Source organism: Mya arenaria, chromosome 12 (genome assembly GCF_026914265.1).
Source record: "Mya arenaria isolate MELC-2E11 chromosome 12, ASM2691426v1".
Classification (NCBI taxonomy): domain Eukaryota; kingdom Metazoa; phylum Mollusca; class Bivalvia; order Myida; family Myidae; genus Mya; species Mya arenaria.
The window spans coordinates 66,732,562-66,751,489 of record NC_069133.1 but is presented as its reverse complement, the minus strand read 5'-3'; the positions used below and the strand labels follow the sequence as shown (position 1 = coordinate 66,751,489).

The 18,928-nt window shown below is 36.9% G+C and overlaps 2 protein-coding genes across 2 annotated transcripts in view; one reads left to right on the top strand and one right to left on the bottom strand.

Moving 5' to 3' along the window:
* The first annotated feature begins 721 nt into the window (after nucleotides 1-721).
* LOC128212186 (dentin sialophosphoprotein-like) lies at nucleotides 722-14,711 on the top strand. The gene is made up of 7 exons (XM_052917500.1): nucleotides 722-1,011; nucleotides 8,358-8,471; nucleotides 8,801-8,998; nucleotides 9,528-9,673; nucleotides 10,655-10,827; nucleotides 11,223-11,282; nucleotides 11,581-14,711. Exons 1-7 carry the CDS (start codon nucleotides 812-814, stop codon nucleotides 13,633-13,635), a joined length of 2,946 nt encoding a protein of 981 aa, XP_052773460.1. The 5' UTR covers nucleotides 722-811; the 3' UTR covers nucleotides 13,636-14,711.
* A 1,028-nt stretch (nucleotides 14,712-15,739) lies between these two features.
* The window catches only part of LOC128211996 (nucleolar protein 16-like), a 36,536-nt gene continuing 33,347 nt past the window's right edge, over nucleotides 15,740-18,928 (bottom strand). The window contains exons 6-7 of the mRNA XM_052917202.1: nucleotides 18,531-18,731; nucleotides 15,740-17,175 (exon numbers count right to left, since the gene is read on the bottom strand). Coding sequence (XP_052773162.1) covers nucleotides 17,093-17,175; nucleotides 18,531-18,731 — 284 coding nt within the window. The 3' untranslated portion in view covers nucleotides 15,740-17,092. The remainder of the gene's footprint in view (nucleotides 17,176-18,530; nucleotides 18,732-18,928) is intronic.

Sequence of the window (18,928 nt, the reverse complement as noted above, 5' to 3'; positions counted from 1 at the left end):
TAGATGTAAATATGAACGCTATTTATAAATCTAAGGAGTTATCGGATACTGGACTTACCGAAAGTTTTTTAGCGGACACAGAAATGATTCCTTAACATTTGTCCATACATACATGTACGTACAGGTCTGTTCTTGAACTAAGTTTATATACCGGTACATAACCAAAATACACGTTATAAATGTCGTCTCAATGAAGTTTCGGACCAATAACCTATAAAGCTACTCCCGAGAGATGTGAACTTTTTTTCGAAATCATACGGTCGAGAATGACTATACACCACTTAACCTCTCAGGGTGGTATTGATTTTGAATGGTGACACATCGGTTGAGCAATATTGTGAGGATTCAAAACCTGCTATATACTGAGAGTAGCTTAATTATTAGGAAGTGGTTCACTTAGTCCTGCATCCCTGTGTGGGTCCATTTCTTGGCGACTGGAAGGCAGAGGCGGCTGTTTCAAAATTATCATTATTGAACTGGCACGAAATGAAGCCTTATTTACATTAACTAAATATGTTGCCTTACTGTTTCAATTTACTTTCTACATTATGTAATCTGTGATTTATATGCCATATAACATGACCCATGATTGGAATAAAATTTATCTTATCTTAATATTGGAATCTTGTGATTCGTGAACGTTCTCACAATGGTTGGCGCGGGCCGCTGACTGCTGAGTAACTGAATCGTTAGAAAAATTGTAGTGACATGTAACCGAAAACGCGCACCTGCTTCATGAGATGAAAACAAAACATTTTAATCAGTTTTAATTGACTTACCATTGTCAAAAGGATTGTTACATATTGATTCTATGATGCATCGAAGCAGGCAAAGTTCGTTTATCACTCGGCAAAACCGAGAGTATGGGTATTCATCAAGGGTTGGAGATACTGCGAAAATATGTGCAAGTTTGACATCCGCAATCAAAGCCCATCGAACCTGGGACCCAAGAAAGACTGTCAGCGACACGGACCATGGCGGTGTATTCAATTTTGGTTTCTCCAAGAACGGGTAAATTTTAAACTTACGAAAAAAATCATGTCTGCAACTGTTGTTATGACTTACTTAAGTTACTAGCCAAGAGATGTTGGTGATGATGGGTGGGTAAGGGTTTTTAGATGGGAGCAAGACAAATCGGCCCCTTACCAAATCGGCCTACTACCAAATCGGCCCCTAAGACGTTTCGGCCCTGCCATTTCGTCCCTTTAATTAAAATGACTCGAGACGTTTCGGCCCCTTAGTGATTTTCAACAGAGACATTTCGGCCCCTTTATTTTATTTTTTATCTTGAGTATAAAGAAAAACATTGTAGGTCGTCTTATAAATGTAAATGAGATCTGTAAATAAGTTGTAAATAACATCTTTAAATTTACAAATAGACAAATATGCATGAAAAACATTGATATGACTGATATAAAAAATATAATTAAAATCTAAATAACTATTAACCCTGATTTTTAATATAAAATGTTAGAAAATCTAAGAAAGTTTATTTGTTATAACTGTTAATTATTAATTGATCATTAAAGACTTCAAAGAAAATGTGTCTTTGAACCATGCATTCTTTACAAGGCAAACGGTAAGTGTTGTGGGTGTGAAAAAGACATTCAAAGAGGGTCCGTTCAAAGACGTGTGAATGAATAATTGTCTTTAATTTTTTATTGTTGTTTACAGTTGATTAAAGAAGATTTGAGTAATATAAACACCTTAAGTATATATATTAAATCGTTTCTAAAAGTGGGTACCATTTGTTTTAAACGTGTTGCTGTGCTACTGTTAAATTTTCGTGTATTGGACATTATTAACGCGTTGTTGTTCTACTTTTATTTTATTGTGTAATGGAATTTTGTTAAAAATTGTAATGTCTGATTCGGATTTTTGTATTGAGTGAGATAAGGTTGTGAGACCGTTGGCAGCATTGAGTCTGCTATACAGGTAGGTGCAAGTAATATGTTTTATAGACACAAAAAACGTATATAAATGTATAACACTATCCAGGTATGGCTATGTTTACCGCTAAGTACTCCCATAACTCCCATGTAATTTAGATTAAAATGCACATACCGCCAAAGGTCTATCAAAGCTGTTGTCATTGACACTGGACTGGCTTTCGTGGTTTTTATTTTGCAATCTTTCCTGATTACACGCGTGTCTGACTTGTGATTCCCTAGTATAAATTTTTTGCTATGTTTCTTTGTTATGTTTATTGTATCAAAAACGGTAGTGTTTAAACATAATTCTGTAGATCCTTAGGACATACGCGATGTACATATTCTTGTTTCTTTTGTGTTGTATGTATCTTGCAGTATGTATAACACCGAAATCATTACCTTTTCATATTATACCTTAATATCGATAACATTCTCACAATATTTTTTATCAAACTTATGATAGAATAGAACTTATGTTATTAAGCAAGGTTTTTAAAAATGCCTTTACGTTTCAACCATTAATTTGTTATGTATGTGGTCTACTATTGCTCCAGAATAATTATAAATTATTATTTTTGACAATTAGTGTTTTATCTATACATAATTAGAAAATAATGTTTGTTTTATAGATGTGACTTGCAAACAAGTGACAACTTGATAGTTCTACAGATATTCTACAACAAATATGCATTTTAAAAAGAGTAAAACAATATATCCATAATAAAATAATCATATTCTGTTTGAGGTGCGAAGAGATAATTGGTATTATTCTGTAAGTGTGAGAATTAGCGGTTGGGAAAGTCGGAACAAACCTTGTACACGTATTCATAACCTTGTAAACACAAAGTGTCATAATTCCAACGTCTGATACCCCTGTGGAATGTGACAATTCGCCATAAGACCGTCTGTCTAAAAACACCTTTTAAGCCAGTATGGTTTTGCATACGTATTCAATATAAGATTAATAATAGTTTTTTTTTCATCCTTACCTGATTTAAAATATAAATTCATAAAATGTATAACTTATGTCTTATAACTTTATTTATTATTAAATTGTAGTTAATAAGAAGATGTACTGTATATTAATTCTTATAAAAAATCTGTTTTCTTCTTTTCATAAATCATTATCCATCAATTCAGATGTTTCGCAGTTCGCCACTGCGGAATCGTTCCTTGATGAAACTTCAAATGAAGTATCCGCTCTAGACGCCAGGATCATGGATGAGTGGGACTCTTACGATTCGCATGATGTCACCTGCGAGGAGTTCCTGAAAAATGTTGGTGCCATCTACGGCGGGCGATAGGTGTTTGGTCAAGACTGATGTTAGACAATGGACATGTCATTATACATAATATTACCAACATAGTTATATGTAATATTTAAAGATTATTTAAAAAAAAAAATGAAGTTTATTTTTTTTTTCTTCTACTCTTTTTCATTTTATAAAAATATCTCGTGAATAAATTTTTACATGTTTTCAAGTGTACAGATATTTTCTTTAAATCTATTTTTATCTATACCTTTGTATGTATGTATATAGCTTTGTCTATTAAAATAAAAAAAATGAAATTACATGTTTTTTTACTTATATTTAGAAATAAAAAAATAAAATGTAAAGAAGGGCCGAAACGTCTCGGTAATCAGGGGCCGAAACGTCTACGGGATGGGGCCGATTTGGTAAGGGGCCGAAAAGGTAACCGTTTGAGCTAGGGGCCAATTTGGTAAGGGGCCGATTTGTCTGGTAGCCTTTTAGATTCTTGGGTCGGTTTAGAATTTCAGGTTATCGGTAATTCCACCGACCGTAGATTCTTTCCAAGTTTATTCTTTATTTGTTCAATTTGACGTATGAGGCTAATTCAGTTGGCAAACTAAACAAAGTTGAGGTTGTCCTAGAATAATTAATTATGTTCTGAGTACATGATATTTCCTCTTCTGCATTTAAAATACAAAAATCCCAATGGTTGACAATGGTTCTCAAAATATTGGATACCACCTTGCAAGTGTGGTATTCCATTAGTATTTAACGCTCTTAATTTGTGCAAAAAATTATGAAACTTGCCACCGGGTATTGAAGAAAGTATTACTTGTTAAATCTGTGGATATTCAACGGAACATGAGACATCCCTGCACACTCAACACTGATTGAATAAAATTTAACTACACTTGACTGATTAGCTTGCATTTAACTTTAGGTATACGGACACCCTTTAATGTGCATGTGTCACCAAGCTGTAAAAGTGGGTGTCCTCTGGGCTCTCTAGTTTCCCCCACAACACAAGACCACACTCTTGCGTAAAATCTTGCCAGCCAGAGTGATTAATATAATGTTGAAATAACTTGTTTCACAATTGATGTAAAATAAAAAAAAAACTAAGTATAAACTAACCCTTTCATCACTGTGAACATTTTATTAGGCTTATACCAGCATGTTATAAAATTTTATCATTGGAACACATCCATACCAAAAGGAAATTATATAGATTTTATGAATATGACATGTCATATGCAGAGATTTTTCATCGCGTCAATTAAAATGTGTCAGAATGCCAGCTCACTTTTTGACGGATGTCTGCCTGGGAGTAATATAGGTTTGGTTAGGACTTAGGGTAAGGTTTAACAGGAATTAACTTATCTGCCTCAGTGGGTATTTGACTGTATGTCATTGATACCAATAAGCACTCTTACGTGGCAAAAACTCAACTTGAACTCTGACCCTGGGTTATGAGGTACACATGTATGTACAAGTTTTATTGTCTCAAACTTTTAGCTGTGTCTAAAACATGTTTTATTGCATGGTTCATTTTTGCATGCTCCGCGAGTTGACTTTTAAAATAACTTCAAGTTGTTCTGTCTGTCAAATGTGCTACTTTAGGGTGAATGTATTTGGGTGTTGTTTTTGTTTGTGAAAGTTTTGGAGGATTGATGCATATTTGGACATCATGCATTGTTTTGATAATTTTGTAACCTGGTTTTGAACCTGACTTGATTGCAATGGATATAGCCAGCTCAAGGACAGTAACATTGATAATAATAATATGTTGTTATCAAGAAATTACTCAATTGACTGTCACATTTTGTGAATGATACAAATGGACCAAGACTATTTAATACCAGTTGCAACTGGTTTCATATGTTTAATTATCTAATAAAACAAGACATTGACCCTGTAAGACAATAATCTAGAGCACAGAACAATGAGTAAATGAATAGATACCCTTTAATACTGATTTTTTTGTAAACATTAATACTGCAATATATTTTACAGTATTTTTTTAAAACTATATGAGGTCAAGGTATTGACGAAGCCTTGGTGTCACTTTTGTTGTTTTTGTCTGCAATGCAGAGTTATGTCCCTCAATCAACTGAGAAAAATGGACAGGTGTTTGTATTGCCCTGTGTTTTCTTGTTTTTAGAGTCATTATTGTTAATCTCCATAAGTACCTCTTAAGATTATCTGCTATACGAAGATATTCTTTTTCTTGACTTAGTTTATGAAGTCGTCATAACCCTTAAAGCTGCACTCTCAAAGATTGAACATTTTGACAACTTTTTATACCCCCCAAAACAAAGTTTGGGGGGGGGGGGGGTATACTGGAATCGGGTTGTCCGTCTGTCTGTCTGTCCGTCTGTCCGTCCGTTTTTTTTTTTTGTCCGGGATTCATCTTTGTCGTTATTGAACAAATCTTTTTCAAACTTTCAGATATTAATGGCCATGATGTAAACTTGCGCCTCTGTGAAATTGGTACGGGTCACATGACCCTGACCAGAGTTATCTCCCCTTGATGTGTTAAAGTAGGCAAAATAAGCCCTGTCCGGGATTCATCTTTGTTATTATTCAACAAATCTTTATCAAACTTTCAGAAATTAATGGCCATGTTGTAAACTTTCGCCTCTGTGAATTTGGTACAGGTCACATGACCCTGACTGGAGTTATCTCCCCTTGATGTGTTAAAGTAGGCAAAATAAGCCCTGTCCGGGATTCATCTTTGTTATTATTCAACAAATCTTTATCAAACTTTCAGAAATTAATGGCCATGTTGTAAACTTTCGCCTCTGTGAATTTGGTACAGGTCACATGACCCTGACTGGAGTTATCTCCCCTTGATGTGTTAAAGTAGGCAAAATAAGCCCTGTCCGGGATTCATCTTTGTTATTATTCAACAAATCTTTATCAAACTTTCAGAAATTAATGGCCATGTTGTAAACTTTCGCCTCTGTGAATTTGGTACAGGTCACATGACCCTGACTGGAGTTATCTCCCCTTGTAGGCAAAATTAGCTTTGTCCGGCCTAACTCCAGGGCAAACAACCTAGACATGGAGGGGTGGGGGGTATTCGCTAGCCTATGGCTTACAGTTCTAGTTTATTTTTTGCCTTGGTACGAGCCAATTTTTGCGAAAATCCATGGAAACCAGTTATATAAGACTTCTGACAAAAATTTGATTGCAGATTTTTAGCTTGACTATTCGAAGAATAAGGAGAGCTATGCTACTCACCCAAGCGTCGGCGTCACCCCTTGGTTAAGGTTTTGCGTGCATGCACACATAGGTTAATATCTCATCAACTACTTGAGGTATTGCATTGACACTTTATACAATGGTACTCAACCATCCAACCTATTTAATTAACCAAGTTAGATAACTCTAGTTTGCATTTAATGCCAATAATAGGCCTTTTTTATTTGACTTAGAAATTCTGGTTAAGGTTTTGCGTGCAAGCACACAGGTTAATATCTCAGCAACTACTTGAGGTATTGCATTGAGACTTGATACAATGGTACTCAACCATCCAACCTACTTTATTTACCAAGTAAGATAACTCTAGTTTGCATTTAATGCAAATAATAGGCCTTTATTATTTGACTTAGAAATTCTGGTTAAGGTTTTGCATGCAAGCAGACATAGGTTAATATCTCAGCAACTACTTGAGGTATTGCATTTAGACTCGATACAATGGTACTCAACCATCCAACCTACTTAATAAACCAAGTTAGATAACTCTAGTTTGCATTTAATGCAAATAATTGCCCTTTATTATTGGACTTAGAAATTCTGGTTAAGTTTTTGCGTGCAAGCACACATTGGTTAATATCTCAGCAACTACTTGAGGTATTGCATTGAGACTCGATACAGCAGTACTCAACCATCCAACCTTCTTAATTAACCAGGTTAGGTAACTCTAGTTTGCATTTAATGCAAATAATTGCCCTTTATTATTGGACTTAGAAATTCTGGTTAAGGTTTTGCGTGTAAGCACACATAGATTTATATCTCAGCAACTACTTGAGCTATTGCATTGAGACTTGATACAATGGTACTCAACCATCCAACCTACTAAATTAATCAAGTTAGATAACTCTAGTTTGCATTTAATGCAAAATAATTGCCATTTATTATTCGACTTAGATATTTTGGTTAAGGTTTTGCATGTTACAGCATTTAAGTCAATATCTCAGCAAATATATCATGTCTTGCATTGAAACTTTACATTTGTATTCCCAACTATATAACCTACTAAATTAATGGAAGTAAGGTAACACTTTTTTGAATATAATGCAAATTATGGGCCTTTATTATTTGACTTAGAAATTCTGGTTAAGGTTTTGCATGTAAGCACACATAGGTTAATATCTCAGCAACTACTGGATGTATTGCATTGAGACTTTATAAAATGGTACTCAACTATCCAATCTACTTAAATAACCAAGTTAGATAACTCTAGTTTCCATTAAATTCAAATAATGGCCCCTTTTTTATTCGACATAGAAATTCTGGCAAAGGTTTTGCATGTAACCACTTTTAAGTCAATCCTTACACTGAAAAGCGGCGGAATAGTCGAGCGCGCTGTCTCTGTGACAGCTCTTGTTTATATTAAAGTTCAAAAATTGATGTTTTAGATTTATGCATTTTTCTTAAACCGTTATTGACCCATAAAACATTAATTTCTGAACGGAAATATGAAAATCTGCGATCTGATTTTTTGTCAGCAATCTTATATCATTCGTTTGAAGATGTTTACGCAAAAATTTGCTCTTTCCACGACAAAATATAAAAAAGTTGTAAAAGTGGTAAATCTGTGAGAGTGCATCACCCATATGTGTCTTTTGCATTCTAGATATAAAAAAAACATGAATTAGTTGGGATGGTACATGTATCTTAAGTACACATGTAACTAATGTATGTTATGAATGTTGATTGATAATGCTAAAAAATGTATATATATATATGTACTGGAATATGTTTGAGGGCTTTGAGCAAGATAAGTGTTCCTGTAACTAATTCAATATGTATATAGAGTTATAACCGTATTGCCCTTAGCTATCAGTAGCCCCTTGTTTGTTTCTGTTTCTTTTGTTTTCAATCTCAAAGGCAAATTTGTGAATTTGTGTCTTTGTGAAACAGACTCTTACTTCTATTTGTGTTTCAGGTCATTGCTGGGTGTTGCCATGGAGAGGAAGAGTGTTCTGTTGTTTGATGCTCTCAATGGAAAACTTGTGGCCAAGAAGACCAATGCCCACACAGACTGCGTCAATTGTGTCAAGTATGAAATCACTTATAGCAAAGATATGATATTGTTTACAATCACGTGAACATGGCCATTGAGTATATCATGAGATGTATAATTTAGATTTGATAATCTTAGACCATTTTGTTAGCCATTCTTATCTTTTATGTACACTGCACCATATAAGTAAAAATAAATTTATCATGACCAAGCTTAAAGTTAAATGACATACATGTACATGTATTTAAGTTAAAATTAGATTATGATCAATTGGTTATCAATGGCAAACAGCTCAGTTCAAATCAAATTAATCAAAATATTATAATTATTAAGTAGATTTTAAACACACCATTGCCCCTTTGCAGGTTCCTTGATGACCGTCTGTTTGCTACCTGCTCTGATGACACCACAGTTGCATTATGGGATGCCCGTTACCTGAAGCACAATGTACAGACATTCCGGGGCCACTCAAACTGGGTGAAGAATATAGAGTATGACTCTAGCCAGGGGGTTCTCCTCACATCCGGCTTTGATGGCTGTATCTACACCTGGAACATTAACAGGTAGGGGTCAACACATTTGATTGGAGCACAGTATAATGCTTTTAAATCTGTTCTAATGTTACACATGTATATTAAAATGATCAAATAACATGTCAAGGGTTTATGTTATATAAAATATCAGAGTCACCCTGTTAGTTTGTCAGTACATGTTTTTATAATGTTCTGCGTGTTGGTTCATTGGTTGGATTCCTGTCTGGGCTATGAACAAATTATGATTAGTAAATTTGTAAATTAATTTGAAGAAAAACTGTTTGTACAGCTTGTATTTTAATACCAGATTTACCTTCCAATACAATTTTAAATAAAGCAGAAACAAATGAAATGAGTTTATTAAAAATGTTCATGAACTATGTAAAAGCTAACAAGTTAAATTTTACTGAGATTAAACCCTTCCTTAATTCTAGATATAGTACATAGTTTTCTTGGTATTTCCTAGTTGTAGTAGAACTAATTTAAGTAAGTAAAATAATAACAATTAACTTGTGGATTAGTTTTAGATTTTAATTAATAGACCATTCTTTACCACCAGGTACAGTACAGAGGACACGTCTAACCGCGTGTTCTACACGAGCGGCCTGATGAGGTCCAAGTTGTCGCCCGACTTCTCCAAGCTCATCATCTCCACACATGAGGGCTATATCATCATCATACATGACCTAGATCTCTCTACCCTTGGTAAACTTTCCATGCTAATACAGGGCCTGGCTTTGCTTGCTTTTATTTAAGGACCCTGTCTCATTAAAGGATCTGGATCCTCACAATTTTTTTATCTAACATCTGTGGACATTCTGTGGGAATGTCACAGATAACAAGTCAACAAGTATAACACAATCCTTTTCCTCCAGCTTGTTTACAACTTAAATACTGGCTTAATTTAATTTTTAAGAAATGTATAGAAAAAGAAAAAAACTGACGCTAAGATTATTTCACTTTACGACTTAATGAAATTTTGTTATCTTGCTACATATTGGTGTAAATTAAGCACCAGGAAATATGAACACAAAGTTGAGAGAATAGAAAAAATCTAGCTGTTGTAATTATATGTTAAATTTCCTATTAGCATTCTAAAAATTGTGTTTTCATCAACTGAGCTGTTAATCTTTAAAATGTATACATGCACAATGTAAAAATATGTAGAGATTCTGGATGATAAAATGACATGTACGTTTTACTTCAGATGAACTTAACTATTTTATCAGGGTGGCTTGACTACATGTTTACAATTGCATTGCAGCCACCATTTCAGTGAACTGAATCTGAAAAATGCATTAGTGTCAGGTCTTAGTAATTTGATTGATTTGAATTATGTAATAGTTGCTGCACCCACGATGAAACATGAGCACTTCAGCTAAAGGACAGCGTTCAATAACTAATAACATGTGGTATAAGTGAATAGCATTGTAAAATATCTGCATTCTTGTTATCTAGTTGTTCAACTCTGCCAAGTTGTTAGGGTTCTGATATGAAAGTTAATATCTAGAATAGAAAGGAAACACTCTTAAACCTTGTTCTATTACATAAAACATTACTTTAGCAAAATTATTGTAAACAAATAACGTACCACACCTTGAAAGCCATAAATAAGCAAGAAAAGCAAACAATATAGACATTTTGTAGTAGTCAGTTTTATGTAAATGGTATCTCTTGTTTTTCTAGGTGAGGACTTGAAAGGGTTCAAGCCCAACATGTATCGTCTGATGCAGCGTAGCCAGACACCGCTGAAGATCGGCCTGCAGTACAACCATGTGTTTGAGCAGGACAGGAACCGAGTGGAGTTCATAACTGACTGGCCAGCGGGGAATGAGGCCAACATCATATCATCACTGCAGGTTTGTGGGATAGAAAGTTAGTTTGTACTAATTTCTTTTAGTTCAATTGGAATGAAAGTTGACTGGTGGAACAAGTACCAACTTCCATTTGAGTGGCCACTACAAACTTTTCCTGGTGGGGTTGATCCCATCACATCTTTTGCAAGACATAGACATATATATGACCATTCTAGGTCATATCTAATAATTAGATAATCCTCTCAGAATTGCTATATTCAAGTGGATAGCGTCCACAGATCAGATTAAGGATCAGAGAGTCCCGCATTAGATGACCACTTCAAGTTTTGTTAAAAGTTATAATTTAGGAATGGTGAATGATTCTTAATCATATACACATAGCTTAGATTAAACCTGTTTGTATGTTTATGCGATCACAGCACTGTTGTATATTGTAGGTTCATCCCCATGGCTGGTCCATCCTCTCACGAAACACAGACTCATCAGAAAATACAGAGGTACACACTGGGCAATATGCAATGTGGAGCCTTTTTTTACTTACATTTGATTAAGAGGCGATTACTAAATGCTTCTTTTAGTTGGTTGGTTTATACCAAAATGTTTCTAAAATAAAGTTGTGCTCTAGCTAAAAAATTACTTGGAATTAGAATGGGTTTTTTCATGTCTAATTTACTGAATGAAAATATATGACAGAGTGTTAACAAATACAATTCTATGCTTAAAAATAAAGTAAAATGTTGCTTTTATTAAAACATTTTAATACTATTCTTAACAGTTCTTTGTTTCTATTATCAGTGGACATGTGTCCATGATCTTCAAGACTATGGTGAGGTAAAGAAGACCCCATCCCGCCCGTGGGAGGTAGCATGGACAGCCCCTCACACTAGCTCAGCCTACTGCACCTCAACAAACACACCTGCTTACTCCTCCCAGGCACCATCTGCTAGAGCTAGAGGGGGCAACCAGTCTGCTGGCTCTGTCACTGAAAACACATCCTCTGCTGCTGGAGATGGAAATCAGTCAAATGAAGAAAACGTAAACCAGTCAGATGATCCTGGCACTGAAAACCAGTCTGCTGCTGGAAATAACGACCAGTCAAATGAAGAAAATCTGAACCATTCTGCTGACTTTGTCACTGAGAACCAGTCTGCTACTGCATGTAGTAACCCGTCTCATGAAGAAGATAGAAACCAGGCTAAACCTGGAAACAGTAACCAGCCAATGGAGGAGAACATGAATCAACCTGGTGTTGATGAGAGCTCTTCTGTATCAGCTGGCAATCAGTCAATGTCTACGGGGAGTAATGAGGAAAATGAAGGTAGTAGCAGTGCTAGTGCTAACCAAGAGCGGAATCTTCAGTCACTTAGTCAGGCTACAAATGCTGACAACTTAGCTAATGATGGATCACAAAATAATTTGCAAAGTGACCAAAATGATAGCAGCAGTGTCCCAGTGAGGGACAGTCTACTACCAAGAGAAGACATTGAATCAGACAGTTCAGAGGGTGAAACCTCCTCAACTCAACCGTTGAGAATCTCGCGAGGAGTGGGGAATGGTTCTGTGAACCCAAGCCTGAGACCCGTGCCCCCTGCTAGTTCACCCCTTATTGCAGGCCCCATGCATAACTCCCTGATTCAGATCAGGCGGGGCTCCAGACAGGATGACGGCAGTTTCTCATTCTCAATATCTGTGCACACATCAAGTGGACGAACCATCATGTTCAGTCAGGAAGATATTGAGGCAGATGATGAGGAGGATAGAGACTTCAGAATTACACCTGTTAACACCGAGTCTAGAAGGCAAAATGAAAGTAATGGTACGGATAATAGATCAAGGGTGCAGGATAGAAGTAGTGAAAACACCGCCCAATCAGGTTCAAGTAGTAGAGGCATTAACCAGAGTGATCAAGTCTCAGGTTTGAATCTGGGTATAAATGGGAATAGAAGTAGTTCATTAAGTATTGAAATTAATGACATGGATAGTGTTGATGTTGACAATAATGACAACTCTGACGTTGAGAATGAGAGTGAGCATGACATTATTGATGATGTGATGATGTTCCCAGATACTGACAGCTCTGATGGTGAAGAAAATGATCCAGTTCAAGGGAGTGTCAATATAAACTGGCCAAGCCATGCAGGCCTAAACAGTGGTGTCAATATTTCCATACAGAGTAATGATGATTCCAATGATGAGCCAATGTTTAGACACACTGGACCTTCAAGAATAAGGCGAAGGGCGATAAACACTGTAAGGCAAAATGCATCCCCCTGGTCGAGAGCTTCTAGCAACCAGACAGACAATTCATCAAGTTCTAATTCCAATTCACAAAATGTTGGTAACAGACGTGTGAACACTGCCGCCAATAGCAATAACCCGGCCCCTGGAGGGTCGGTCGATGTTCAACCACGAAGTAATTCCTTTATGTTTGTGCTGGAGTCAAACTCCGGCACGAGGAGACGGAGAGTGCTCAACCTGAGCTATCTGGACACTTTAACAGAGACAGAGAACTCACAGCTTAAAAAGAACATTCACACAAACACGAATCGCCTCCAAGGCTATATGGAAGAGTGTAATGTAGGTCGTGGCTTCATTAAAGAGGTGGCATTCAGCTCAGATGGCAGATTAATAAGTTCCCCATTTGGGTTTGGTATAAGACTGTTCTCATTTGATCCACAGTGTAACGAGCTCTGTGACTGTTATCCCAGATCCCCGGTCAAGCTCTATGAAGCCACTTGCTCTCTAGCTCATGTTAACATTGTGGTTGCCACACAGTTTTCACCCGTACATAACTTGGTTGTTTCAGGATGTCTCGATGGCAAAATAGCTTTCCATCAGCCTGTCCTTTAAAAGTCTGCAATATTGTTGTGTTACATGGTAATCAGATCTGAAAGTTCATCAATTTTATTTTTTGTTTTTATGTTACAAGTCAATATGTACATTCAAAGTATATGAACAGTTACTTTAACTGTTAAGTTGTCATGTACATGTAATTTTTATTGGAATTCTTCATGGTTTGTACAATCAATTTGTTTCTTGAACACAGTGGTGATCTGAGGATGCTGTTAATGTTAGCGGTAATTGAAGGATGATGTTTCATTAAGAAGGCAAAACTTTACAAAACCTTTGTAATGTGACAAGTTTTAATCTTAGTATTGTAAACTTGACAACTTCTGTTTTAAAAAGGCAATCAAGGAAAATGTTTTTTTGTTTAAACCAGTATTAACTGGTAATAATAATTGGTATACAATAAAATAACCCTGGTGCAGTTCACCTATGTTTATTTTTGTTATTGATTTACTTTCAAATATTTTTTGTGTTCATTCAATTCCAGACATTATAATTATGGTAATGGTAAAATCATTGATTCTAATTTTAATTTCGTCTGTTTTTCGAAGAAGGAAATCGAGGTATTGTGATAGTCTTTGGGTTCTTGGCGCACGCATCGGTTTTGTAGGCGTCGTGCAAAAGAAACAATTTGGAAATTGCTTATAAAACGTTTCAATATATTTGAATGAAAGTTGATTAGAAGCAGCACACTGTAGTGCACATGAAAATCGTAGTAAGACCCATAACTCTGACTTGACTGAATGTCACGTTATGAACCTTTTTTGACTGAATAAAGCAGACGATGTGTGGAGTTCTTCTCGCAGTGTTCTTATTGGCATTGTTAAATTACCTTTTGATTGGATTATAAGAACAAACATTGCAAGGTTGATCTAGAGCATGTTTTGTAGCAATTGAGGTATGGACTGCTGCTCATTTTCCCTGATATATGATGCCTACATAAAGGTAGTGAACTAGTCTAATATCAATGTCAGAAAAGCGCTTCTTTAAACTATGCATGCAATTACAGATAACAAGGTCATCTTCATTTTGTTTTGTTAAGTGTGGTATTCCATGTCTTATTAAATAATGAAGAACTTTTAAGTTTCATTATTGTTTAGCAAACATTTGTCCATATCCCAAACCTTATACATACCGTCAATTATGTTGCCATAGTAACTTGATGTTTTTCTAACGAGTGGCAACAAAATGACAAATTCCAGCTTTGCTGGACCGTGGATCAAGATGTTGGAATCAAGCGGCCTGCATACATACAATGTTTTTGCGATCACGACTAATGCCGTTACCTTTCGGGCAAGTTTTATTGAAATATATTCTGCTGAGTACAGTTGGCGTGGGCAGTTATTCCTATAAAGTGCGTTATAAACCTTTGCTTCGTCCTGTACGCACCACTTCGTTCCCCTATCGTCAGCTTATGTACAAAGTTCTACAAAGCATTAATGACAAGTTTTACATCTGTTTTTGTAACACTGGCCATGAACTTTCAGTATAAAAACAAAAAAAAAATGTACGCAAAACATGTCTTCTCGTGGTGAACATTTGTGACAAATGAAACATCTATTTTTGTGACAATGACCACGAACCTTCAGTCAAAACCACTCTACGCAAAACATCGCCTTTCTATAAATATTTATGACAAGTTATACATCTATTTTTGTGACATTGACCTTGAACCTACATTGGTGATGAATGCGAAACATTGTCTCCATATGGTGAACATTTGGGGTAAATAACACAAACGTATTTGCTTGTAACATTGATCATGAACCTACAGACTTTGGTGGCGTATGCGAAACATTATCTCCGTATAGTGTACATTTCTAGCAAGTAATACAGCTGTGTTTGTGACACTGACCTTTGGACTTCAGAAATGGATGTTGTATAAGCAACATCGTCTACCTATGGTGGACATTTGAGGCAAGTAATGCACTGAATTGACAATCATTTTGATTGGCACGTTCTCTGTTCGGTGAAATGCTCCAGTAACCACGCATAATCCCCCGGGAAGATGCAGACATCAATTAACTGTGTAATGCTAAACGGCATCACTAGTGTAAGTATCCGTCATGTCGTGACAGAAAATGGGGTGCAAACAAATACCATCACGGCAAGTTTAAACTTTTATTAAAACATTAATGAATAATGAAACAACTTGTGCAGATCTATAACAAAATGATAAATGGTAAAACACCGAGCTTATGGCTGAATAAAACAGATATAAAGGAATTAGCAAATATAAAACCTTAAATCGAATATGCATACAAAAAGAATGCCCACGACCTGTGGACTATCAATACAAAACAAATAATAAAGTAATGTCAATAAAACAATGCGTAGGAAATTGCGCTGAATGTTTTCTCTTAATTGGGGTTTCGTAAACTAGAACTTTCGCAGTCTGGTACCATAGCTCGTCCATTTTTCTAAGTTGATTTAGGGGCCACAACTCAACACGTTGTCGACAGAGTAGTGGGACTTGCTACTCATGTTCACATTGCCACTGTTAACACGCGCACCAAGTTTCACGTCAATTCTCTTATAACGTCCGTGGACGACACCGATGCAATGACAATACCTCCAAAAACACAGACGACCTAAAATGGTTATTTGAAATTCGCCAATAAATGTTGCCAATGATGTTACTAAATGTAAGATTGGATTTACCTCGTTCTACCTGTTTCCGAAAAGTATTACTGTAACATTAGTCTGCTTAAATCCTTTTAGTAGTAATGCAAACAATAGTACATAAAACCCCCAACTCAAAGTCAGTTGGTGGCAACAAAATTTCAACAAATCAAAGAAACAGGGAATCAAGCAGCAATGTCTAAGTGATAAACAGAACAATTAAAACATGAATATAATCTAAGTGCAAAGTTTACAACATAACGATGGAAACATGTTAACAAAAGTGCGTCAACATATAAAACGGTATCCAAAAATTGCCATGTGAAAAGTTACAAAATTTACTGCATTTTAAATTACAAAAGAGCTCTCACACATTAATAAAAATAGATAAAATCACACACGTTTTTTTCAGATTTTCACTCTATCCATAAATCCATATTTCAGGGCTTTAAGATGGAAACCGGTTTGGCATTACTGGAGATAAAAACAAAACAACACACACATACAACACAGCTCAGTCAAATAAATGTGTGTTTAAGTGTAAAACTATGCAAACCATTAAAGGGTAAGACTATCTAGCACTTTCTCGTAAATATGTTTTGTACCATGAACACATCTTCAAGAAGTAGTTCATGGTCTTTAGCAAGTAGTTCAATACTTTTCGTGAATAACCGCCACAAAAATGCATTTAGTTTTGATTAAAAACCTAGTATTCCTTTGTACAAAATTCAGGAAAAACTTTCACATGTTTATAAAATTTAGTCACGACTAAGTATACTGTTCATCTCAAATATCGTCATTCTTTTAATGATGCACGTGGGCAGGGTAACAACATTCATCATGTGACTTCCGGGGGTGCATCCCGACTTCGCGGTGGCTTCCGGCCAAAGTTCAGCTTCCGTCGAACTCTACTCAGTGTCACTGTAAAAGAAAGGTGTACAATTGTAAGGTTGGACACATAAAGAGCCCCCCCCCCCTACCCTGTGAGTGTTCTTTTACTCCCTTCTCTACCCAGTGAACCCTCTTTAACTCCCTCCCCTATCCAGTGACGCTCTATCACTCCCCCCCTACCCAGTGAACGCTTTATCACACCCTCCCCTACACAGTGAACTCTCCTTTACTCCCTCCCCTACCCAGTGGACGCTCTATCACTCCCTCTCCTACACAGTGAACTCTCTGTTACTCACTCCCCTACCCAGTGAGCGCTCTATTACTCTTTCCCCTACGCAGTGAACGCTCATTTACTCCCTCCCCTACACAGTGAACGCTCTTTTTCTTCCTTCCTCTACCAAGTGAACGCTCTATTCCTCCCCCCACCCAGTGAACGCTCTGTTACTCCCTCCCCTACCAAATGAACGCTCTATCACTCCCCCTACCCAGTGAACGCTCTTTTACTCCCTCCCATACACAGTGAACGCTCTTTTTCTCCCTCCCCTACCAATTGAACGGTCTTTCCCCCCACCCAGTGAACGCTCTATTACTCCCTCCCCTACCAAATAAACGCTCTATCATCCTCCACCCATTGAACGCTCTATTACTCCCTCCCCTACCCAGTGAACGCTCTATTACTCCCTCCCCAACCAAGTGAACGCTCTATTCCCCCCCACCAAATGTACGCTCTATCACTCATTCCCCTACCAAGTGAACGCTTTATTACTCCTTCCCCTACCCAGTGAACGCTCAATTACTCCCTCCCCTATCCGGTGAACGCTCTATTACTCCCCCTAACCAGTGAACGCTCTATTACTCCCTCCCCTACCCAGTGAACGCTCTATGACACCCTCCCCTACCCAGTGAACGCTCTTTTACTCCCTACCCTACCCAGTGAACGCTCTATTAATCCCTCCCCTACCCAGTGAACGCTCTTTTACTCCCTCCCCTACTAAGTGAACGCTCTTTTACTCCTTCCGCTATCCAGTGAACGCTCTTTTACTCCCTACCCTACCAAGTGAATGCTTTTAAACTCCCACCCCTAACCCAGTAAACGCTATATTACTCCCTCCCCTACCCAGTGAACGCTCTATTGCTGATAAAGATTTGTTTTCTTGTGACATTTTGTGACTCTCGTCGTGTGCCTTGACTCTTTATATGTCTTTAAATATTATCAACGTTACCAGTTTGGCTATCGTATTACAATATTGCTATGGTATCGTTACAGAGTGGTCAATATGTTTTACCATTTTTGCACATGTTGATTTGCCTAAAGAAATAACTGACATATTGTATGAGAATTTGAGCATGTGATTTTTTTAAATGACACAAATACAAGTTCTAACCAGGCGGCTCAACAGTCAAGTTCTCGTTCTCAACTACTTCCGGCGACCGCGTGTAGTGGCCATTTCGGCGCGCCGCCTCGTATTTCCGCGTGACGCGGCGGTGGCAGCTCCCGCTCGTGATCGCGGCACAGGGTAGGGAGCGGGGGTCCGAGGCGACAGGGCTGAGCTGAAATTGCTCACATGCGCCACACGCCGTCTCCACTGAAATAAATAAATAAAATTATGATGATAATAAGTATATTGTATAAGCGCTTCAAAGATTATGGCTGAAATAAAACATGTTCAAGACGTTAGGTCCCGACCGAACCTGCACACGCAACACGTATTCAAGCGATCCCTGCGCTCTTAATGTTTATTTGGAAGCAGTTATCTGAATAATTCTTTTCAGCATCTATTGA